The sequence below is a fragment of the Sitodiplosis mosellana genome, unplaced genomic scaffold (genome assembly GCF_009176505.1).
Source record: "Sitodiplosis mosellana isolate CC-2019 unplaced genomic scaffold, AAFC_SMos_1.0 Smas_scaffold_6226, whole genome shotgun sequence".
In the NCBI taxonomy this organism is placed as follows: Eukaryota; Metazoa; Arthropoda; class Insecta; order Diptera; family Cecidomyiidae; genus Sitodiplosis; species Sitodiplosis mosellana.
This window is the reverse complement of record NW_022601467.1, coordinates 15,532,395-15,557,796: the sequence shown is the minus strand read 5'-3', so window position 1 is coordinate 15,557,796 and position 25,402 is coordinate 15,532,395. Positions and strand designations below refer to the sequence as shown.

The 25,402-nt window shown below is 37.3% G+C and overlaps 1 protein-coding gene across 4 annotated transcripts in view; it reads right to left on the bottom strand.

The window, feature by feature from the left end:
* LOC129578170 (uncharacterized) overlaps window positions 1-25,402 on the bottom strand; it is a 110,730-nt gene that overhangs the window by 21,615 nt on the left and 63,713 nt on the right. Inside the window, exon 1 of one of the 4 annotated variants that reach the window (XM_055466344.1) lies at window positions 2,410-2,859. The exons of the other annotated variants lie outside the window; for them this stretch is intronic. Coding sequence (XP_055322319.1) covers window positions 2,410-2,512 — 103 coding nt within the window. The 5' untranslated portion in view covers window positions 2,513-2,859. Of the gene's footprint in view, window positions 1-2,409; window positions 2,860-25,402 lie in introns of those variants that run through there. 4 annotated transcript variants of the gene reach the window in all.

Sequence of the window (25,402 nt, the reverse complement as noted above, 5' to 3'; positions counted from 1 at the left end):
CTCTCTCTCTCTCTCTCTCTCTCTCTCTCTCTCTCTCTCTCTCTCTCCCTTTATGTTTCAAAGCATGGTACTTGACACAACGCCTGTCACACATTGATGATTTTGTGTTTCTCTCTCTCTCTCTCACTATTCGGCCCAATGTGTAAATTGCTGCTCATGAAATTTTCATAGATTAAACGCGTCGCACATGGTCAAGATCATTGAAGGTCCGAAAAGGGCAGTTTGTTCTTTTTTTTCGGTCGTTCTTTCGTTCTATGCTGTCCGACACAATTTATTGCAGCCAAACGAAAGTGAATGATTTGATTACATTCTTGAGGGCATTTCGTTTTTATGCTCGACATATTATCTCGGCGGGTACAAGAATCATTCCCACCTCCATGTGTATGGTGCGTTTTGATGCATTTTTTTTCTTTCGTTTTTCTGCCTCTTGCCAGTCTACAACGGTAACATGTAATCATGCTAACTTTCGAATTGCACACACCGACTTCACTATATTTACCGCGGTCTAGTGAAATCGGAATTGAGTTCACTGTGCAATCCGAAATCAAAACAAATGCGAAACTAAACACCTCATAAACATTTTTCGAATTTATTTCGGTTTTGAAGCGGGCGCAACAGCGTATTTTTTTGAGCGGTATTAGGCATACAAACAGATTGTGTAGTTGTTGCTATTGTTGTTGATTTCGAATGTGTTGATTAAACCACTAGTAAACAAAACGAAAATTGCAATGAAATGCAAACATCGGAGATGCACTGTAATTGCACAACAGAATCAGCTTGAGGTGAATGGTAACCGACAACGAAAGAAAAAATGTGAAAATTTACACCGTTGGCACTGCCGAACGACCTTTTATGTAAGAGAATGCACATCCATATGCGCTTTTATCACATCACTCACACACATACTTTTTCCAATCAACAAATTCTCGGCGCTGTGCTTCACGTAAATTTCTCTGAAGAATGAAAGAAAGAAAGAAAGAAAAACAACGCAGTATGAGCGTGTCATATTTGTGACCGGCTTAATGTCATTCCGAATGGAAACTTTTCCCTTTTTTGCCATCGTCGTCGTCGTCGTCGCTGTTCTTTCATTTTCTCTCTCTCTCGCTTCTTTGTGTGTTTAACAAGCGTTCACTCGGCTGAAGAATGTATATAATGTATATATACCATTGCAAATTCGTTTGTTAATTTCAACGAGAAAGTCTTCTATAGAAATAATTTACTTCAAGAAGAAGTCAATCAATTGCTTATTGTTTTCCAGTCAATAGTCGTCAAAACTGTGCGGTTTGACAGCATTAAAGTGTCAATCACACAAAATGAGCATGTATAACATTAATTGAAGTTTCAATTGAGGTGGTCAACTGATTTCGCATTAGAATGCATTTTGCCCCAAAAAATGTGTTGATAATTTATTCCAAAGAATTAGTAACCTAAATTGTAAAGATCTTTAAATCGATTGTAAAATGTGAAATTGGAAAAAATCCGCTTGGTCTGGGAAGACATCGACGACGCATCATTTGAATATTCATTGGGATGTTAAATTAGAGAGAGAGAGAGAGAGAGAGAGAGAGAGAGAGAGAGAGAAAGAGAGAGAGAATTGGCTACGAACAAACAGAGATGGCTATCGCATATAATGGCCTGTGAGTATGTGTCTCAATCGATTGAGAAATTTTCTCCGCAATGATTCAGTGTCAACTTTAAAAGCAACAACTATAATTTATGCTGAATATATAAAAGATAAAACTTCTGGTTTTTTTCTCTCTCTTGGCTCTCTCTACCAAATCGTTGCCGATGCCATATGACATTGAAATATTGCAGTTTATTCTACATACACACATCCATACACAAATGTGATTCATGAAGCGTTGAATCATCGATTATCTTATTTCCACCATTATCTTGGAACTAACAGTTAGGAATTGATGTCTTCATTTCTCCATCGGATTTTTTTTGTTTCATCGATGGGTGAGAGATACAAACGGAGCGAGAGCCAAAGATGCGGGACAAAATGAAAAAGAAGACGAACACAAAACGATCAACTATCACTGCGGATCTTTGTTTTATGGATATGAGTAGCATTGATCACATAATGCTCGTTCAAACCACTTGCTCATTCAACTTTTGTTTCGCGTCTTTTCACTACCGCGCTGAGAATTCTCACTCCATTTGTTACTCCACCAAAAAAAAAAATATGAGAAGAAATACACAAATTATTTTGAAGCTAAATCAATGAAGGTAGGCCCAAGCACATTTTCTTTCTTTGTAAATCTTTAGGTTTTTTTTTTCTTTTTCGTCGTCTGTTCGAAGAAAGAGTTTTCATAATAATGAATGTATTGAATTGATTTGACTATTTCATAAAAATTCATTGAAAAGCCAATGGATAAAAGACTTTGAAAACAGACAAAAACTCACCAAATTTCCAACAGAAACTGCACTTAAAATGTTTTAAATTGACATTTTGCATACACAATAAACTAAAAGTTGTGCATTGTATTTGACACTCTCCAACTCTCATATGCTTGTCATTTTTGTTTGCTCTTCTTCTTCTTCTTTCGTTTTAAAACCACTTTGATTTGACCATAAAAATGCCGAAAACACAATATTCACAGTTGCAATGAACTACATTCCGTATAGAAGATATACAATTTGGCAAAGAAACTGCAGTTTATCAGGTTTTTTGTTTTCAAATTCAAGGAAAATGAAATAAAAATATTCGTTAAGAATAAGCGCTAGTTGAAAACACACACAATTTTATTTTGAAGCGCTCAAAATCAAATGAAGTTAAAACTCGTACGGCTTTCACACAACAAACGTTGAAAATGATGTCTTTCAATGCGCGTACGATTTAACACCGAACAAAACAAAAACATGCACACTCATACACACACACAGACACTCAATACACACGCACACATATACACAGCATATTCCCCTCACTTTCGACCATTCACACACAATGTGCTGAATTTCGAACGCGACTAGTTTCTCTCTCTCTCTCATTCTCACACATACACTACGTTCGCTGTAATCCGACTCAGCATGCGCTCTTTATACAGTAAAATGCTTTGATTTCTTCAACTGCCAACCGTCGCACAAACGAGACAGATGTAGGCTGGTACTATGCTATTTCGTATTCTCAATGGTATGCGTTATGTTTTGCCTCGCACACATGTGTAAAACATTTGTTTTCAGTTACAGTGCCTATGGTTGCGTGTGTCTCACAGAAATTCAAATTGACAGCAAAGCAATAAACCCAAACGGTCGGCTGTTTGAAAATGAATGGAGAGGCAAACACAGAAAAAGAGAGAGAGAGAGAGAGAACAAAAAAAACAACAAGAGAATATCGAGTAGATGAACTGGTTTGGAAATGGTATGTTTGTACTGGTTCGTTTAGTTTGGTACACATTACACAAAGAGTCGAAGATTGATTCCTTTTTTGTTGTTGTTATTGCTGCTATTGTTGAACTGTGGCTGCTTGAAATGCCACCAACTTTGAGGCACGACTCTTTTTTTTGCTCATTCTCCATTGCAAATTAAATTCGTCGAAGTTTTACACATCACAAATACACATATTCTGACAAAGAGTCTCTTGTTACGTTCACGTGTATTTGTCGGAACGGCTGTTTAGAATACCTGGCTAGAGAAGTTGAAGCTAAAGAAAAGGACTAAATTCATAAGCAGTTCATTGGCATTGTCGTGCGTTTGGCAGGAAATATTTGTCGTCACAGGTCATTGTGTCCATAATTGTTGTTGTTGTTGATTGGTGATTTTTCAGTCAATTTATCGACAGAGAAAAAAACCTTTTCATATCATTTTTGTTCGGAGGAGGTACCTGTTCACTCTTTGTTTGGATCAAAGATTTGGTCGAGCGACGGAGGAAAAAAAAGGCAAATTCACATTCGACACCAGATTCCATTGAATCTTTCGTTGTAGATGTTAATACATCCGATTTAATTCTCCCGAAATCGCTCTTTTTCCACCCACGTTCCCTCTTTCAATCTGCGTTTTGGGCAATGTTACCTGCCCTAATGACATGAAAAATGAGTGCGATTGAATGTGATTTCGTTTGGAACTTTACACCGTTTAATTTCTTTTCACTTTCACTTCGGTGCGTTTTCCCACGCCATTACGCTCGCGCAATTCATTGTCTTGAATTTATATGTAGGTTTTTTTCGTTCAATTTTTTTTTTGGAGTGAACGCGAATGTCACTGCAAACAATTACTGACTTTCGTCTAATTTTTTGCTATTAGCACTTCTTACACCATTTCATCGCTTTGATTCATGTGAATGCCTGATTTATTTTTCATTGTATTGTTGCTTTTCCATCTCGCATGGTACACGGTCGAGTGTTTCTGTGCTCTTGCTCTCTTTCTCTGTGAAAAGTTACTGAATCATTTTTATTGTCGGTGGGCATGTGTGTTAGCTGCCGTGAACACGCATCATATAGCAAATGTGAACATCATTTGTACATAGAGGAAAAAGGCCCATCGGCGTATAAACTCGAATTGAACTGACGAGTACGCGTTGAAGCAAAGAGTAAATTTTGTGTATGATGCTAATAAAAAATATGAGGAAAATTTGTTCGAGGAATTCGATAATAGCTTTGACGACGTGATGCTTACCCAAATACCTTCGATAAATTTGGCGAATAATCTTGGGCTGAACTTGAAATGTTGGTGTGTCTGGCCTGGCCACACCATATTGTCAACGCCGTCACCACCACCACCACCACCAGCCCCGTAATAGAACAACAACTACAATAAAAATCACCAGACTTAATATTCGTTGACGCCGTTTTCTCCAGCCAAGCACAACATGAACAATGCCGCTATATTCATTTACGCCACTATAGAACAAAATGCAAAAATCAACCGATGCAATTCACACTGTTCAAATAGAGACGGCGACAAGAACACAACAAACACCCATATAGAAAGAAAGAGTACTCACAAGATGCCTTTTAATGCGACGCCTTTCATGCGCTCCAACGATAATAATGCCAACAAAGTTCGAGAGATATGCTAGTGTATATTTTTTTCATTCGGTATGCTGTCGATAACGATATATAAATGGTCGATGGTGGTTGATTTTCTTACTTGCACGTAATTCCCATTTGACTATGAGCGAAATAAATTTCTCGTTTGTGTTCGACGTTGTTACTTTTTTTTCGGGTGAAGGAGAAGTGTCTGAAGGTGTGTTGTGCTTGAGATGGTCTAGTTCATCTATTAGACGTAGTGCTCTATGTTTCAATAGACACTTGTCTATGGAACATTTTACTCATTCCTTTGATCTGCCTCTCGGATCTCATCGTTTCGCCTCTTTTCTCGATTTTTTTTTCTCTCTCACGAAAAGTGTCTTTGTTTTTTTATGTCTGTGCGTTTCGTAATTGAGCTCGACAATCATTGGTTCCGCTAACCGTGACTTTCCACATTATGGAAAGCGAATCGAAAACAAATATAAATGGCAATTTGTTTATGGCAAAACCAAAGAAAAAGAAAAGAAATGCAAGCGAACAGAACGATTCGGAAGGAATACACACATTTCCCCTCCCTTTCTGTGTCGTTGTTTGTGTTGCTTGCTATCTTTAATCTCAGGACAAGTGTATCCGCGCGTGAATGGAGCCAATTTTTCACAACGAATGCCAAAGAGACGTGAATGCAAATGCCTAGGGGCTTCCATGTATATTCCATCCAAGAAATATACACCATAGATGACAGTCATACGAAATATTCACAATACTGGCAAAATATGCACCATATTCACGGAATATACACGATATTCATGAAATATACACCTCATATTCACGATCGGTAACAAAGATTCGACATTGCCGTAAACACATATTTTTTACATGCTGTGTATATTCTGTGAATATGGTGAATAATATACACGGATTATATGCAATATTCACGAAATATTCACACAAATACGAATGTATATTTTGACTTAAAAGCCCCTAGGCAAATGCTTTCAGCGCTGTATTTGATTTCGAAAGAGAGATGCGTTGTGTGCCAGCACTTTTAAATTTAATGTTATCAAATGAATTCGCACAACCATTTCCTTTTTCGAATAGTGCGTTCAACACTTCTGCCTCAAGTACACCAATCATTCTATATTTTCTGATAGCGCAACAAAGTTTTTCTTCTTCAATAAATATCGCTGGTGAACGTCGTTTGAGTTGGCTTTTGCCATCGTTCAAGACGATGTATACGTATGCATTTGATATTTCATGCACATTTCCACTTATTCGATTACTGCGCGCCAAGGCAATGAATGGAGAGAAATAAAGAGAGAGAGATAGAGAGGGAGCAAACCATTAAAAAATACACACCGGAACTGGAACATATTTTGTTCGTCCTCCTTCGTCGCACTCAATTCCGCTTCAAGCATTTCTCCACCCGGAATAAGGGTTCGTAATCGAAATGCAAAGGCCAACACTTCGAATTTGGCTGATTGCGCAAAAAAGAAAATTCAAAACATGCCGAACATAACACGAAACATAATCTCACTTTTCTTCAACAGCAAAATTATTCAAAAAGGGATTAAAATAATTATTGTTAGTTCGAACCTATCGTGACATTACAAAATGTAGAGAGGGAGGCGCAAGAGCCCGTATAACGGTGTCATCATGACGATTTGCATTTTGATTGTACCGTTTCGCGTAATAAATGACTATTAATGCTTATCATGGAAATACTTCTACTCCTACTACTGTTTATGCTGCTGCTGCTGAATGCCAGCTACACGCGAATTTCAATGTAATAATGAAAATCGAATAATGCCAGAAGCAATCGTTATTGAGACGAAAAGCGAAAATTATTCAACATCGCGGGCGATATCAGGCCCAGATGATTTCGTTGAAGTACTTCGAAACAATTTTAATATCGCATCGCCGCATTCCGTCTAGAAAGTTACATAATTATTGGCATTAAAGTCGGCTTCCGTAGAAGCGATATTTATTTTTTTTCCGCGGCGCAATGGCATATTCGGTTTCCGTCGCACAACCGTGCAATTTGGCTGCTTGCCATTTTCGTTCAGCAGCAACACTTTACTGCTAGAAAATAAGGAGAGAAATTCTTAAACTTTTCGCACTAAAATAGACAATTCCGAAAGCCGTTCAGCATAAATCAATGCGAACTCACGTTTTTAATCGTATTTCTAGCCTTTGAGTGAGTGTATCTCAGATTGGAATGGACGAAAAACAGGAGTTTAGTTGTCACGCACAGTTAAGCATTTAAAATGGTAAGTGTGGAATGTGACCGTGGTTTGGAAGAAGCTTTCACCGGGAAATTTGTGTAACAACGACAAAGAGCATGGCACATTTTCAATTTTGAACACCCAACACACCACCACCCTTTTATCGAAAAGTTCGTGTGATCCCAAAATACGATTATTGCCACGTTTCGGAAGTCTTTCAGCCACATTCCAACTGATAGTCAACATAGCTGACGTATGCATATTTCCGAATCGTGTCTCATTTCAAATTAACTAGTCGTAGTGTACGTCGACCGAACGGGGCAAATTGCGCTCTTAAACAAACCAAATTGATGGCTGTGAATGTATGTATATGTATGGTCAAATTTTGAAAAGCTAACAAAATATGAAATAATTTTTCTTTTTGCCACCTTTGCCACGCCACGAGACAAAAACACCGACAAAGGTATAACTTATAACCTACACCGTTTTAAGATGTTTTACATAAATAAGGTAAATCACCTAGAATCGCCTTTTAACGCAATACTCGTCAAACCGTAAGCACTTTACACTTTTCCACCTGCCTAAGGAGAAGCCAGACGACAAAGACGGGGTGAGGAGTGTGAACTGTGAAGATTTTACACACTTTCACTTTCATCGCACCACCAAAAAGTAGATACACATACACAGAGATTGGTTTGGAATGTTGAGTGCATATAAAGTATCTGACTAATGATACATGCAAATCTCAATTTCATAGCGCCAGCTCTATATTTACCGAAATTGTGACGTGTGTGTGTGTGTGTGTGTGTGCGCGCGCGCGCTCCGTATTTATGAACCATTAGAGACGATGTGGGATTTGGCTTTGCTGCCAGGTCATTTTCATTTTCACATTAATCTTTTACCAGAAATAATCCTAGAAATAATCATTTTCGAGTCGAGGCTCGAGTGACATATTTATAATCTTATATTCAAATTTAGGTTGACAGATCGCGTGCAGGTCGGCGCGTGTGCTTTTTAAAACGTGGGACTGGGATTCATTTGAAATTTTCGTTGTTATTCTGTGTGTCAATTGGTTAAGTGTGTGTCATTTTGCTATTTCAGCAGAGCCAAGAACTTTGGGTTCTCCAATCGAACCGTTCTACTGTACGTATCTGATATGTATTGATATAGGTTTTTGTTGATAGAGAGAAATAAAGGATTCAACGCTCACGCATACACAAACCACAGCTAATATGCCGATTTTGAGTGACACATTCCGTGATATTTCTCTTTCAATAACTTTACGACCATATAAAATATACAAAAGGTTCGCTCCGATTTCGGCATTAACATATACTTAGTTGGAGTCGTATATTTTTTGTTTTGTTTTCGTTCAGTCAATGTGATTGGATTTTGTTTTGGGAATAAACGCCTAAACATAGATTCGAGAATAATAGTTCTTCGTGTTGAGCTATTTCTATCTTTTAATCAGAGCTCAGGGTACGGAAATTACAGTCTAATGCTATTCAAAAATCCAATTATCAATAGAATTATTCCAAACAGGGGCAATCGAATGTCATTTTTGGAAGAAAAAAAAATCGATCGGTTTTCTTCTCTGATATATACATAGTTGTAATGATTCGATTGCTACTTTACATGCACAGCCTCTCAAATTAATGTTGCTATCGGGTAAAACCATGTGCACAAGCTGATTTCTGTGGTAAACTTATCCAAAGAATTAGCATGCCATTCGATATATATCACCGTTCGACAAATTTCAACTTTTTTTCTCGCACAAGAGAAATTCCGATGGCGTTTGTTAGAGGACCTCAAAACAACCAATTCTACATCATTAGTTTGTTCGAAACCACGTCTAGATATTTTTTTATCGATTTCGGTAGTTCTTCTGGGAACCTGAAAAATCAGCGGAATTTTCTTACACTCAAAACATCGTTTTTGCACATTTCTTGGCTGGTATTTATTGAAAATGATTAAAACGATTGAAACTACAATAATACATTGAATTCAACCTATCTGGTGAGAGCTATGAGGCAAAATGTCGAGAAAATAGTCTATTTTTCCAGTTTTTCGACCAAAGCTCGAGCAGTATACATTTTTTTTCACTTACTGTGTTCGGCAATATTGTAGCCAGAGTATAGCTGAGCAATACTCCTGAACATATTAACTCGAAAAATCAACATCCAATCCACTTTATTGGCTCAAAATCACTTTTCGCTATAAAACGGTATTTTTGTGCATTTTCGAAGTCCTGAAACTTCTCAACTGCTTAAAATAGAGCAATAGTGTCTGAAGAAACTTTTTAGTACTCCTCAAGAAATTTTCAGGCCAAGTACTAAAAAGTACTAAAAAGTACTAAAAGTGTACTAAAAAGTACTAAATTGTTTTAAACTTTGTTTTTTTTTTTGATGGCTCCGGTCAACTCTGGGTGATGAAAAACTATACTAACTCGTGTTAAATACTCCCTTTTTGACCGTAGTAAACACTAGTGTTTGGTACTTATCCGGAAAATTGAAGTTTCAATCAAAAAATGACCAGCATAATCCATTAAATTGTAACATCTTCGGACCATGACCTTTTCGATTTAAATTTCAATTTTTCAACTAAGTACCGGTCACAAATGTTCAGGAGTATTGCTCAGCTATACTCTGGCTACAATATTGCCGAACACAGTAAGTGAAAAAAATGTATACTGCTCGAGCTTTGGTCGAAAAACTGGAAAAATAGACCATTTTCTCGACATTTTGCCTCATAGCTCTCACCAGATAGGTTGAATTCAATGTATTATTGTAGTTTCAATCGTTTTAATCATTTTCAATAAATACCAGCCAAGAAATGTGCAAAAAACGATGTTTTGAGTGTAAGAAAATTCCGCTGATTTTTCAGGTTCCCAGAAGAACTACCGAAATCGATAAAAAAAAATCTAGACGTGGTTCCGGACATTCTAATGATGCAGAAGTGTTTGTTTTGAGGTCCTCTAACAAACGCCATTGGAATTTCTCTTGTGCGAAAACATGTGTTGTACGGTGTATAGGATAAGAACCCAATATACACGCAATCACGCCAACTTGACTGTGATCCAGAAGTTCTTTAGTGAGCTTATAATATAGAGTGTAAAAAGCTGATGACTCTTGACGACTTTCAATTTTCTATATGTGAGATGGGCTCAAAGAAAAAGAAGTGTATTTAAGTTGGAAAAAGGACTGTTCGATGTGGTGTTGAGATTCGTATAATAACTTTCATGCAAATCGCTGGGAAAAATATGTTCGATGGCGGTGAGTTCGTAATGGGCCGTATGCGTAGAACGGCACCATTTATGTATAGTTTGTCAATCGGGTGATTTGATTATGGAAAATGAAAAAAAAAACATATATTATGTGTCTGCATGAACAGAACAACGCCATCACTCACATAGTAAATACATGGAATATGAGAAGGTGTGAGAGAGAGAGATAGAGAGAGAAAGCGAGAGCGAGAGACATAGCACGCATAAAACGATTCAAATGATGAGCATAAGCATAAGAGCTGTAAACAGAAATCAATGACACTACACAAATCGTAGGATTATGCGAAACACAATCGCATGGAATCAGTATGGTAAGTGTAGAAAAAAAAATGCGTAGATCCATTCATTTTTAAATTGTCTGTGTATATTAAGAAGAAGACTGAGAATAAATAATAGCTGCCGCTGTGAAACGGTGAAACGATAGACGACTTTTATTCATTTGACATTTTTCTTTCTCTCTACTCCTGTCTCAAGCTCTTGGACTTTGTATCTCTTTCTATTGTATTATTATTTGATTTTCCTTAACGGGTTCTCATCTTTCTGCAGTGTGTATTTTTTTTTCGTGTTGTTTCTCTTGATTTCTGTGTAACTTGTTCTGTGTCGATCGTATTTCGTAACATTATCACATTCAATGGCAATGTATACACACATACTTTTTCCCACTTGGTTGATTTCATTCTCTCTTGGCTTACTGTTACAGCACACGAAACTACATTCAACTATGTTCCATCTCATTCATTCGCTCACTCGCTCGCTCGAATTTTGTGCAAAAATAGAGAACCACGCAATCAAATGAATAAAGAGCAAACTGAGACAAAATTAAGATAAAGGTTAGGCTCACTCTTCAATAAAACATGATAATATTGTCGACTGTACGGTCACTCTGTTTTTGTACATTTTTCTTCTTCTCCTTACTAACGAGGCGACAGGTAAGCGCATCGTTCATCGCCACACACACACACACACACACCAAACACCGGATGAACTAGATCAAATAGTGCCAAATTGTAAATAAATTAGTGATGTTTCGTTATCTAATCGTTGACAAAGGCAAACATCTTAATAGCCACTCCGTGTCCATCTATCACACCGAGCATGTTCTCCCAAAAAAAATGATGCTTGATCAAAAAAGGAGGAAAACCGACCAGAAGCCAAATAAAAATACGAAGAAAACACGAGACCAGCATCTCAATATGAAAAAAATAAGTGAATGAAAATTTGGGTTCGAGCGCGGCAATTTAGCACTATTTGGATGCTACTTCGATCATTCGATTCAATAAAAAAAATCGATGTGCGAGGATATTCTACGGATAAGCCTATTCAGTCACATCGTGTGTCAGGTGGCAAATGCGCCCCATTCAAGTCCATGCTTCACATTGTATATCAAATCAACTGAACGGATCATGTAATTTTTAACCTTTCATCCAGAAATTTGTGACGATTTTATTATTATAATAATACATCAATCCAATTTATTATGGCTTTTGGATGAATATATGGTTCTTTCTTTTATTCCCTCTTCTCCGCCTTCGGTTTGATGTACATTGTATACATACATTTATATGTTTTTTTTTTGTTGGATTGGTTGATGAGAAAGCGCTTATTTTATGGATTTTGTTTGACATCGAGATTACAACACAAACAACAAATGGCAACAACAAGTTCGTGTTTAACTTATGGTGTTCATCAGAATCAATAAAAAAAGAGAAAGAAATGCGTGGGAAACCAAATCGACGTCAAACGCTTGATAATGCACGAATGAATCAAACACATGACTCGTTATTTTGTTGGTAGAATTTGGGGGTTCTTTTTCCTCCTCTCTTCATCGTTGAAGTAGCTGTCGACGACGACGACGACGAAGACAACGAAGAAATCTTATTCTTTTTTATCGGAAAAACACAGATACTGATTATTGGTACGAAACTATCCGCATTAAGATGTTGCGTCACGCATTTCGCTCCGTATTCCAATCGATTTGTGGAATCATATATGCAATAAAAAAAACTCCTTCTCTGCTCACACTCCACACGAACGAGTTTGTATACTATTTTTGGACGACATATAACCGGACAATATATTGAGATAATTTCAGCTAGCTATCTGAACGCTTTGAAAATGATTCAGCCGCTAAATTTTATGCGTTACGTTTTTTCAACGCATTTGCAGTACAAAAATGTACATCACAATGGAACTCTAAGATGAAATCTCATCTCAGATTTCATATCCCATCTCAGTGACGGAATTCTACGACACTTTTGCCGAATCCGAATCAGAATCGGTATCTTGTCACAAAAAACAATGAAATCCATTTTTATTAAATCACCGTTCCAACTTGTAGTGATTAGTTCTCTTTCATATTTGCCGAATATATTCGGTTTCATATTGAGTTGACAGAATAATTTCAATTAAAATGGTAAGTTTCGAGGATTCATTCGGCAAATATGAAAAAGAACTAATCACTCCAAGTTGGAACGGTGATTTAAGAAGAATAAATTTCATTGTTTTTTGTAGCAAGATTCCGATTCTGATTCGGATTTGGCAAAAATGTCGTAGAATTCCGGCACTGAGATGAGATATGAAATTTGAGATGAGATTTCATCTTAGAGTTCCATTGTGATGTACATTTTTGTACTGCAAATGCGTTGAAAAAACGTAACGCATAAAATTTAGCGGCTGAATCATTTTCAAAGCGTTCAGATAGCTAGCTGAAATTATCTCAATATATTGTCTGCATACAACGGCTGGCTCGGTGCGTGCGTTTCTTTTTTAAAGAAAAGTTTTTCAGTACCATTTTTGTTGGTTTGGCACATAAAAAAGAAAATTATGTGACGGATAAAATTGAAGATTCCGGTGCTTGAGAAGAGATAGAGCGGGAGAGTAAGCGAAAAACTTTCTGGGCGATATGTAATTGTGGAACGGCGGCCAACAAGCAAATTTGTAGCAGCGTATCACATTTGAATGAACCATCCACTCATCACGTGTAATAGTTTCCATCCTTTTCTTTAGTTTGGTCGTTTTCATTTCCATTTTTCTGGTCGTCGTTGCTCGGTATGTTGTATGTGTACGAAAATGGCATCCATATTACTTGGAATGTGTAATAATATTTAAGCCCGAGTCACACATAAAATCAAAGAAATATGAAAATCGATATTTTCATTCGATGCGCGTTCGGTTTGTGCGATGTTGTTAAAACATCGACAGCACACGACAACCAAAGGCAGAAGAGAGAGAGAGAGAGAGAGAGAGAGAGAGAGAGAGAGAGAGAAAATATGAAAATATCAACAATAAAATCGGCAACCGACGACACCAACGATGACGAAAATGACAGTTTTTTTTTCTCTTTCTCTTTGGAAACTCGGATAAACCGAGTAAAAATGGAAATATTATTTTCCTTTGTAAAAACTCGCATATAACGCAAAGAGAAGGTCATTACCACAGGCAATAAGCGAACGCAATACAAAGGCCGTAAGGAATCCAATCACAAAATCAAGTAAAGTATACACACTCGATCGCTTACAAACAAAGTAAACAAATGTAAACACTCCGTTGAGTGTTTTTTATCGCTTGTTTTTTCTTCATGGTTTCCGTTTTTTGCGTATATGTGTGTGTTTTACCGCGTTTTTTCGGTAACTCATGAATCTCATATTCGAATCATATGATTGTTTCGGGTTGGTATATTGATATTATCGCACCAAATGATATTTCACATTCATCGTACTCTTCTCTCTCTCTCGATATGTGATGCTCATCTGAAATCGGAAGAATCCATTTTTTTCATATGATTTATTTGATTTCAGTTCACGGACTCGCTGCTCATTTGATTCTTTTTTTGCTGTCATCGATTTTCTTCGTCAAAAGCCAACAGCGCAACAAATTTCGTGCAATGCGATGAATTTCGGTTTTATTGTTGTTTATTCAGGAAAATTGGCTTTGATCCACAACGCCAAACTCTTATGTCGTACCATTTTATTTCGAATAATCAGCGAATACTTAATCACAACCATTGATAAAAAAAAAATCAAATCACCAGAAATTTGGCGATCTATCTATTGTACGCATCGGAATAAGGAAATCAAACTTCCATTTTTCGAATTCAGTCCGATATTTTTCGCGATTCGATATTTGCGAATTCCGCGAATATAGAAGAGTGTACACATCAAGTGATATTTCAATATTTTAGCAGTCGATTTATTATTATGGGTCTCACTCTATTCCAATGGTAATGCCATGAAGCTCGTCACCTCGCATTCGCCGACAAATAGATCATATAATTAAGTGGCGTGTTATCAAACGTAATCATGCGATTAGAGTGTTGTCAATATGCGTAATCAATGCATGAATTTTCGTACTCATTTTTGACTCTCGAAATCGCCTCATCTGTCATCGCCACACAAATCACATATCGATTTACAGCACATTGGAATCGTGTAAAAAATTTTTTTTTTCTTCTTTCGTGTGTTGTATGCGCATTATATGCGCTCATGATTTGTCCGATGATTTATCGAATTTTCAGCTCACCCAGCGAAGAGCATCGGAAAGGGCTCAAAATGTTTGTCGTATTTTTTTATGCCCTGTCTCTCTATCTCATTGTTGATTGTTATTTAGTGTGTTTCTGTCACTCGATCAGGCTTGTAGTTGACATAAAATGGAATACTTATTGTAGTATTATCTACTCCATCTACATATAAATTAGCTCATAAATATAGCGATGGGGATTCCTCTGGAAAGCATATCATAAAAATTGGGATTCACATTCTTTTGTATATATGACGACGCGCGAGTGTTCTCTCAACCATCGAATTTTCCAATGTTACCACTTCATAGCGACACTCGTTGCGCGTTTACATTGCAAAACACTTTGCCAGCCATTGTTCATTTTAAAGTTTTTATGTTCTTGAAATTATTACACAATATATCGCTTTCAATACTATTTTTGGATGGCACTTCATCTTGGGCGCGTGCTTTTCTCCCGCCGGCTTCCTACACCGGCATGTAAACGACGACGCTGCATTTGCAAATATAATAGTATTATTCGGTTCGAATGGCAAAAAACGAGCATAGGCAAATGCTTCGTGAAACATGAAATATGTAAATTATTTATTAAAATGAAGAAGAAAAACGAAATTTTTCCATGTATTCGTTGAGTTTTCCATACAACACCGGGCCAAAAGAATAGAATGATTATTTTCTGACGGTGTTGTTTTTTTCGGTTCAAATCTTCACCATGTTTCAAGTTTCATTTATCAATTCCATATAACTTTTTTACGTGACGAATTGACAACACCTCTGATGAACAATAATCCGAATTTGGTTGATTTTTCACCCGAAAATAATGTTTCGATTTTTAATCAATGTTATGCCCGCTTGTAACAAATTAATTTTTGAGGAATTTAGCGCATTTGCACAGGGATAGCACTACAATAACAATAACATTATTTGCAAACTAAAGTGCGTCCAAACATTGAGCACCAGTGTAGACGCATGCTCGTAGTGCAAAGAGTACGACCGTGGACGCACTTACGTCTCGCTCACATTGTCAAACATTGCCGTTGAAATGTGTGGCACTGTTCGTTTGACAGCTTCTGTATGGGACTGCCGGTGCGCGCATTTGGAATTCAAAATTCCCAGTCGTACATTCCCAGTCGTTTGCTTCTAGCAAAGGGAGAGGAGTTGGTTGGCAAACAAGCGTGGAAAAAATTGTAAAGTTTCACATCAATTGCAAGTGTTGTTCGTGATTACGGCTAAGATTTAATGAGATTTCTGTTTATTTCATGTGTATTTGCTCGCTCAACTGGCGCAATGCTTCACTTGCCGTGGATACATTGTCCAATGATTGGTTTTGCATTGCATAGGCAAACCCATTGAATCCATTCGGAAAAATTGAGTCTTTCGCGTGTTCATGCGTTGCATTTTGTACGAATGTGTTGACGATAAACATTTCACTCGTCCCCATTTGATTCGGCAAGCGACAGCAAAAACAGCAACGATAACCAAAGCTCTCATTTTGTATATGCCTATATTTCGAGCTATTAGTAGTTGCTATTTATAGGCAATAGCTGTTGATATATTGAAATAGCAGCTACCAAATTCCAGATTTGGGAAGTCATTGGATCAGGTCAGGTTCACCTCCTCCACAAGATTCACTTCCAGCTCCGCAAATATTTCATGAACGCTATTTTTTAAATTAAGCCGAAAACAAAACTAGTAAAAACTTTTGAAATATTGGCTGAGCTGGAATCTTGTGGAGTAGGTGGACCCGACCTGGTCCAATGTATTCTGGAAGTAAAGTCCTTCAGTACTCATTCCCTACGGGAATGCTAAATCTGGAATTTTGTACTGCGAACTCGGTAGCTGCTATTACAATATATTAACAGCTATTGCCTATAAATAGCAACTACTAGAAGCTCAAAATTTAGGCATATACAAAATGAGAGCTCTGACGATAACACAAACTCGACGCATCTACAAAATTGAAACAATCCACCTTTAATCTATATTCTACACCAAAATAGTTTTCCGCACCGAATTTTGTACCGATTTTGTACCGATTTTCATGTTTTTCTCTTTCTCTACTTCCTGTTCTCTCTCTCTCTCTCTCTCTCTATCTCTCGAGCTTTTCATAGCTGTCGTTAGTTTTGATGATTGCAAACATTTGCACACAGGCAACTTGATTAATGGATTTTCCGCTACAATTCCTATTTGTTTTTCAATATTTTCACTTGATATTGTTTTGTCAGCTAATTGTAATGGAAATCATAATGAATATGAGTGAATTGGGTTTTCACATTTTGTTCATGAAAATTATAGGATTTCATTCGGTGAGTATACTAGGTCTAGTATGCCTGTATGGGTGTAAAATATTGGAGAAATTTCATTTCCAAATATTTTTACATTTTATAATTTTCGTCTCACAAGTTCATATTTTACGCTTTTATATTCGCCTACATAGTTAATGATGTTTTTATTTACGTATTTGGTCGCCCCTGATGCAAGTGTTAAGCATGTAAAAGTTTTAAAATTAATAATTAAAATCATTCCTATGAATGGATCGATTTGAAATTTGTTGTTCATTTTGAGCATTTTTCAACATTAATATTGCAATGAAAACATTTTCAATACATGTAAGTTAGAGTATGTGTTTCCGAAAAAGTTTCTCATTCTTTCATGTGACGATGGTAAACGTACAGTGTCGTATGTTGTACACACAAGTTTAATTAAAGTCAAAGTCAAGAAATTGTTTATAGAGTAAGACCACAAGTTCTGGTTCGTCTTCATCGAAAATTCTTCGGAACGCCCTGAACTTTGTTGCTGTTACTGTACTGTATATATGTCGCTGAGCATAAAAATGGGAATACAGATCTGTTACAGAAACAACCGAACATAAAATATTGTTCCCAAAAAACGTTACATGAATTTCTATCCAACGCGAGTGTAACATGAGCTAATACTGTTTCTAGTGCAACTCATGTTACACTCGCGTTAGATGGAAATTCATGTAACGTTTTTTGGGAACAATATTTTATGTTCGGTTGTTGCTGCAACAGATCTGTATTCCCATTTTTATGCTCAGCGATACATATGTTGTTTCTTTTTTGGTGTAAAACTTATTTTCTCGGTCATCGTCAGCGGTTTCAGCTTGATAATTGCCTTGCCATATACCACCATGACATTGCCCTAAACCGATTCAACTATGAATGCAAACGCAAACTTTTAATCAACCGAAATACAACATTTGCATTGTTGTACATTTTTCTCTTTTCGTTTTCGGGTAAAGAACAACAGTAACATAACAACCACAGCATGTACATATACCACAGGCGACATCTTTTCAAATAATAATGAACTCACTCATTCACACACAATTGAGCGGTATGTGTTAAAGCAGTATAATGGGTGAGTTGAGTATTACGCGAAGAGATGTCGCCTATGGTATATTGCTCTTTGCTGCCACGGTGAGATAACAACGATTTATCAATTAAGGAATTGTATACAAAAATGCTTCGAATAACTCTAGCTATGGCATTCGGGTGTGGAATTATCGTCAACAACATCGGTACCAACAACAATACTATTAACAGCAGCTGATGGTGCTACCAATGTACATAATACATTTGAAGTGATTTTCTCCGTTCAAATGGTTTTATATGTGTAATGCGATTTCATCAGCTTGTTCAGCATAAAATGAGATTAGTCTGCAATCTAAGGGATGGTATTTGTCGAATCTGTACGTTATCAATGGCAGAAAATGGCTTGTTGAGAAACAAAAATGGACATATTGTTGCGACAAATAATATGTTGTAGAACCACCAACAAGTGCATCGAAGAAAAATACCGTGCGATCGGCCGACGACAGAAAAAAGAAAATAAGCAAGAGATAGAATGAGTGAGAAACAAAGTGAAATGCCGAGAAAAGCTTACATAATAATCGATATTGCATTGGAGCAATGTGCAGTGCTTGTAACGGTACGCTTGAAATGTTTTTCTGTGTATATGTTGCCGGTGAGAAACCTAATGCCACTGAAATGAATACCATGGCATTTCCTATTTCAATTTCAATTGACTACAAGCGTTCCACAGCTTCGGTTTTGTTCATTAGGATTCCATAGCGAACGGAACGAACGAACAAGCGAAAGACAAAGAAAGAAAAACCCACCACGAAAAGGAGCTAAACCGCAAAAACTATGCACACCAAACGCCATGCCATACCACCACCACCACCATGAACGATATGAAATGACTTGGCATTCATTTCAGTTAGCAGTTCAACTATGTCAGCTATTAATCTATCGTTTTTGAAAGAATAGCAAAATAATGAGTGAATTGCACGTTCTGCACTCTTTACAAAGCCCGAGAATGGGACGAAAGAAAGAAGGATCGACCGCGCATCGTTGGGTGAAAAGCGCACACAAAAGCCAAATGCCGCTCTTACTCTAATTCTATGTCTATTGACATTCTTGCACCCGCTTGCTCGTTCTCTCTCTCTCTCTCTCTCACGCGCTACATCATACCCCCACGCGTGTGCGATGTGTATTTTTTTCGTACATGTTCTCTTGTGGCTCAGCAAGAGCAAAGCATGAAAAATACGCTTAGCGACACACTTCTCACCATACACCACAATATCCGGCACATTATTCTTTAAGCCTGCAGGATAATAAATTTAGCTGACAACCTTATTACAAAGAATCTCACACAAGCTCTCCTCACATGCTGCACATATTGAAATGAAGCAATTGATGTGGTGAACTCATATGCGACACACACATATATACTCTGTCTCTCTTGCCTCTCTTGCTACTCACTTCTCTTTCTCAATATTGTGTCGGCAGCGGTAGTGGCGGTGCCTCTGCACGAGCCGAGCTTAAGTGTCTATATGCCGCACTTGTTATTGGATATGTTCATAACCAAAGCATTACAATATGATTAAGCTCATTTTATTTCTTCCTTTATTTGGTTTCTTCATTCTTTCCGTTCGTTCATTCGTTTGTTCGTTCGTTAGTTGGTTGGTTGGTTTGGTTGTGTTTGATACGAACAAGCAGGCGACTCCATCTCCTTGTGTCTGCCAGTCAGCCTGCTCTCGCCTGTTTGCCTGGCTGCTTCACGAGCATGTTTATGAGTATTGCACACATTGGCTACATTACACATTTTGTATTCATATTGTTCAATATACATGAGATTATAAACGCAATGTATGTATCTGAATGTGCGAGGTAGCTAACCATAAAGCCGCTAACGAATTTGAAGCGTTCTCACTACTTGATGACGGTATGGCGCGATGGTGGCTACCGTTGCCAGCGACCAAGCAAAAACTTTCACGCCACACTCTCATCGCGTGGTTACTGCTTGGGAAAAACACGGCTATTACGTAAGTTAAACAATGCTGTATGTGTACACTTTTCTTTCGTTATTTTGTTTTTTTTATGCTCATCTCATCCTTGTTTTCCTTTTTGCGTTCGTTCGCTTCGTCCATTTTTTTCTGTTGCTATTGTGGCTGTTGTTGCTGCCTTCATTTACTTCATTACACCCATGGCATGTGAAATAAGCATAGATTGTTTGGAGCAAAAATGCTTGCGAATGGCAAAGAAACCTCAAGCAAGAAAAAGCACAGGAAATAATAATGGTAGCGCGAATATAAGGAGAGCAAACAGCAACTTATATCCTGTCATCGCGCCTCAAACGTTCCTTATTTGCTCAGCCAACATGCATGATTCACATGCCAATGATAATAATCAAATAATGATCTGCTCCACATTCTCCTACTGCTTATATTCTGTCACTTATTCTTCCTACCTACCTCCCTCCCTCTCTCTCTCTCCCACACACTTTCTCCCTCCGTTTTTCCTTTGATCTTCATCGCGTTGCAACAACGACCTTTTATTAACACAATAGTATTAAATTTAATGATCATTGATTTGTTTATGAGTTTCGAGATTTTGTGAACATTTTATGAGACAATGTACTGATCCAGATGGAAGACAACAAAAAAACATGAACAGATGAATGGGGCCGTTCTTGTTGTACAACACCGTAGAAATGGCAAAAGCATCTTATCCTACAGCATCTTTTGTGTGTGTGTGTGTGTGTGTGTGTGTGTTTTTGTCGATTTGCAGGTTTTTGTACTAATTCTTCGAACTTATAATAATACAGGGCCTAAAATTTCGGGATCTTCTACCCGATTCGGGATCCTCTTATTTGAAAAGTGTTGCTCTTATTTGAAAATCGGGATGTTACTTTTGTTTCGTTTGGAAATCATATTTTGCTGTGAATCGTCACTCTCAGAATAGAGTGTGGTGATTCAACGCTAAAATATGATTTCTTATCATATAAAAAAGTAACAGCCCAATATTCAAATGATATTTCTCATTTCAGAACTGTATTTTGGCGATATCTTGTGTTGTGCACAACACAAAGTCGATCAATTTGTTTACTTTATTTATACCGTTTAGTGTGTTTAATTTATTAGCTACTTTCAGTGATTGCGATATCGCTCTCAGTATCTCATAGGATAACTGAACCAGATAATTCAGCTGGCTGAGATGACGCAGCGACGCATCACCTGAGTCTGTGCGATACACATACACACAATGCGCCCAGCGGTATCCTTATACACTCAGTCCCATTTAGTGACGCGCGGCATCAAATTGTGTGTGTGTGTGTGTGTGTGTGTATCACAAAGACTCGGGCGATAGATTTGGGTGATGCGTCGCTGCGTCATCTCAGCCAGCTGAATTATCTCGTTCAGTTATCCTATGAGATGCTGAGAGCGATATCGCAAACACTGGCTACTTTTCTCATTATGATTCATTTCATGAGTAACCGAGACTTATTCGGTCATTTGATTTTGGTTTTGGCAAAAGTTGCATGTCAGCAAAAAAAAGTCAACTGCGTTCACTGCCAACCACATAGGCGAGACATATCCGCTGTATAATCAACAAAAATGATTATTGTGATAACTTTTATTTTGAACTGTGAACAAACACAGAAATGTTTACATAAAATAATAATCGCATGATGAACAGCGCAATGTGTTCAAGCCTCAAGATTTGAGCATTAATTGCATTTTGTTTTTGGCTGCTTTCATTCGTGTATTGAAATCAATCAAGAGCGGTTCTCATAGTAGCCCGCTAATGTCAGAGAGAAGGAACGAGAAGGTAACATTTCAAATTCATTTAATGTTAAGTTTTTGAAAAAAAAAATTGATGAACATATGTAGTATGGATTTTTATTTCAAATGTTGTATTTGTTCATTTCTCATTCAGACGAGTATTGATCGGTTTTTTGTGAAAAAACCGAAGCCAAATGACTCTAGCGGTGTAAATACATCAAACGAAAATGCGAGTGCAATTCCCACGTTCGAACCCGATATTTTACAACAAAATTCGTCTTCAACTTCATCAGTGATCGAAGAGTCCGAACCAAATGAACAAATTGCCGAAACAAATGAAAGTCAAGTCGATCAAATTTCAACAGCAACATCAACATTAATTAATAAAGTGGATTTCCACAAAGAATGCAAAGAATGCATCGAATCGTTTGAAGTGCGTGATAAAAATGATGCAAAGTTGCGTTATGTTCGGTGCAACGTGTGTATGGCATTTCCAAACATTGTCAAAATGAATACCGATAACAGAAAACCACCTCCAATCACAACATCTGAAGGCGCTCGCTACCGACAGTCGTATGTGGAAAATCATTTTGAATCAAAGTGTCACAAAGCATGCAAATTCGCACTTAATTTGCCAGGAGAATTAAAGTCTGGTATTGAAATACACTTGAGCAAAGCAAATAAAAAGTTGGCGTCGCATGTAACGAAACTTTTGTATGACGTATTCGTCGATGCAAAAAAACTGGGTAATTCAGCATGGAGTTGGCCGTCGCGTGTTGTTGGTGCCGAGTCTGGGAGACTTTTTGAATATGAAAACAAAAATTCGCCAACTGTGCATTTTTTAAATTTACAGTACGTGAACCCAGTTGCTCATTTGGAATTGATAAGCACTATCGTAAGATCGGACAAGGAATGTCTTGAAAGGAAACTGAAAACAGCTCTTGCTTGTTCTCTCCGTGTTGATGGATCGATTGACCGCCAACAAATCGACAAGATTTACATTTTGCTTAAAATTGTCAATGCTCATGGTGAGCCTGAATTAGTTTTTATTGGTATAGGCGAACAGAAATTACGAGGTGCACTTGGTCTGTTTGATGCCGTAAAAAGAGGTATTATTGACAATATTGGTGAGCAACTGTATGAAACTGTGATGTTGAGCATCTCTTCGATTTGTACCGACGGAACTAATGTAAATTTTGGCGAAAAGGGTGGTTTATGGAAATACATTGAAGACGAAATACGTCGCATCAAGTCAGTTATACCGCTATTAAAAATTTGGTGCAGTGCACATCGTATGGAATTGGTTTGGGGTGACGTGAGCAAAACACATACCATCGTGCAAAACACTTTGAATGAACTCAGTTCCATTTCGTCATATTTGCGTCAATCCGGCTTGCGTACAGCTGAGCTCGAATCGATTGCAGCTGAATACAAACTACATCTCTCGAAATTGCCAAAATTGTTTACAATTCGTTGGACGGAGTATAGCGCCGCAATTATAAATAATATTTTGCGATCATGGGTGGCATTAATGACATATTTCGATGAAAATAAGAACAACGACAGCAAAGCAAACGGTTTTTTTATTTTTCTTCAGAAAATTGATAATCTTCGTGTCATCGCATTTTTGGCTGACTTATTGAACATTTATTCTCGTTACCAGAAAAAATTACAAGGCGATGATTTAACGATCATAAGTCTAGTGCAAAACATCAATTCTCTTCGTAATGCACTGTTAACTTTACAGTCAGATTTTCTTCTTGGTGGATGGGAAGAGGCGCTAAAAAATGACATCGAAGAAACGGATGATGGAAGATTTATTCTGAAGCATTTTGAACTTCAGCGATCTGAAAACGGCCGTACAAGACAAGAAACGTCTGGCATTGATTTTCAAAGCATTCGAAGTGATAAAATTGGTTCTATTTTGAATTGTCTTTCCGAACGGTTCGATAGTGATGATAAGCAAATAAAACTGATAGAACCATTTGTAACGTTTGATCAACGTGCCGATTTGCGCGAGATTCACAAAAATTTTGCAACTGATCTCGATTTGACATCAATTCAATTGCAATATAACGAGTTGGTTCAACAAAAGATTGCACAGAAATTGAATGGGAAATTGCATGAAATCATCAAAACTCTTGCAAAAGATTCTACAAATTTGAAAAATTACAAAGAAGTGCTGACTATATTAACACGAATTCAAGCGTGTACGCCGCATTCAGCGGACGTGGAAAGGTCTAGAAGCGCAAATAACAGAATAAAGACACCACTACGAAGCAGTATCTCACTTGAAACGCAAGTAAAATATCTTTACGTTCATTTTAATATGCCTGATCTCGAAGACTGGGATCCAAGGATGGCAATCAAACAATTTATGAACGAGAAGCAACGCAAAGATTTTTCCGGCGTTATGGACAGAAAAGCAAAGAATGCGCCATATTTTAAAGGTATATTCAAAAGTGCTCGAGAACAAAAAGAAGATTCCGATGAAGATGATGAAATCAAAACAATTAAGAAATTTTAAAGCACTCATAATTATTAAAGTTTGATATATTCTATTCGTTTTTTTTAATTTAGCTTATCGTTTTCACTCAAATATTTACTGCTCAATTCATAACAATATTTATTCAACTGCGTAGATGATAAGAAGGAGAATAAAGTCTATTTTCATTTATTTTACAGCAGAAAACCTAAGTTTTTTAATTTTTTTAAAATATCGGGATGTTCTTAAATTTTGAAATTTTAGGCCCTGTAATAATAATCAAACAAATACCACCGGATGCGCTGTGTGAAGCTATATGAATGGCTTTAACCAAGAGAGCAAAGGCGCATTACGTGATCTAGGCAACAACTTGATTTCGCCTCTTGACAGTTAACCAAAATTGTTTGATGTACTGCTGATGATGAACATAATATGATAGACGCTTCGAATTGTTTACAACATTTCGTATGCTTTTTGTGGGATGTATATGTGTTGAGCACACATATTATTAAAAGAGGCCAGGCAATCGGATTTTCCGGCAGAATAAAGAACACAATTTTCCGCGAGTCAGAAGCTTTGCTGATGCATTTCCACCGGCACTGCAGCAATTCACGCGATTCGTTATTTAATATTTGAGATGCATTCATGAACACGGCAAAACGATGAAAATATCACGAGTGCATGCATCTGTATGTGTGTGTGTGTGTGTGTGTGTGTGTGATGAAAAGGATTTAATTTAAGTTGGGCTGTGGTTGAATGTCAGCCGTGAACATGAAATATTCACCTGCCATATCATATCGTTGGCACACAAAACACGAAAGCACCCCACTTATGATG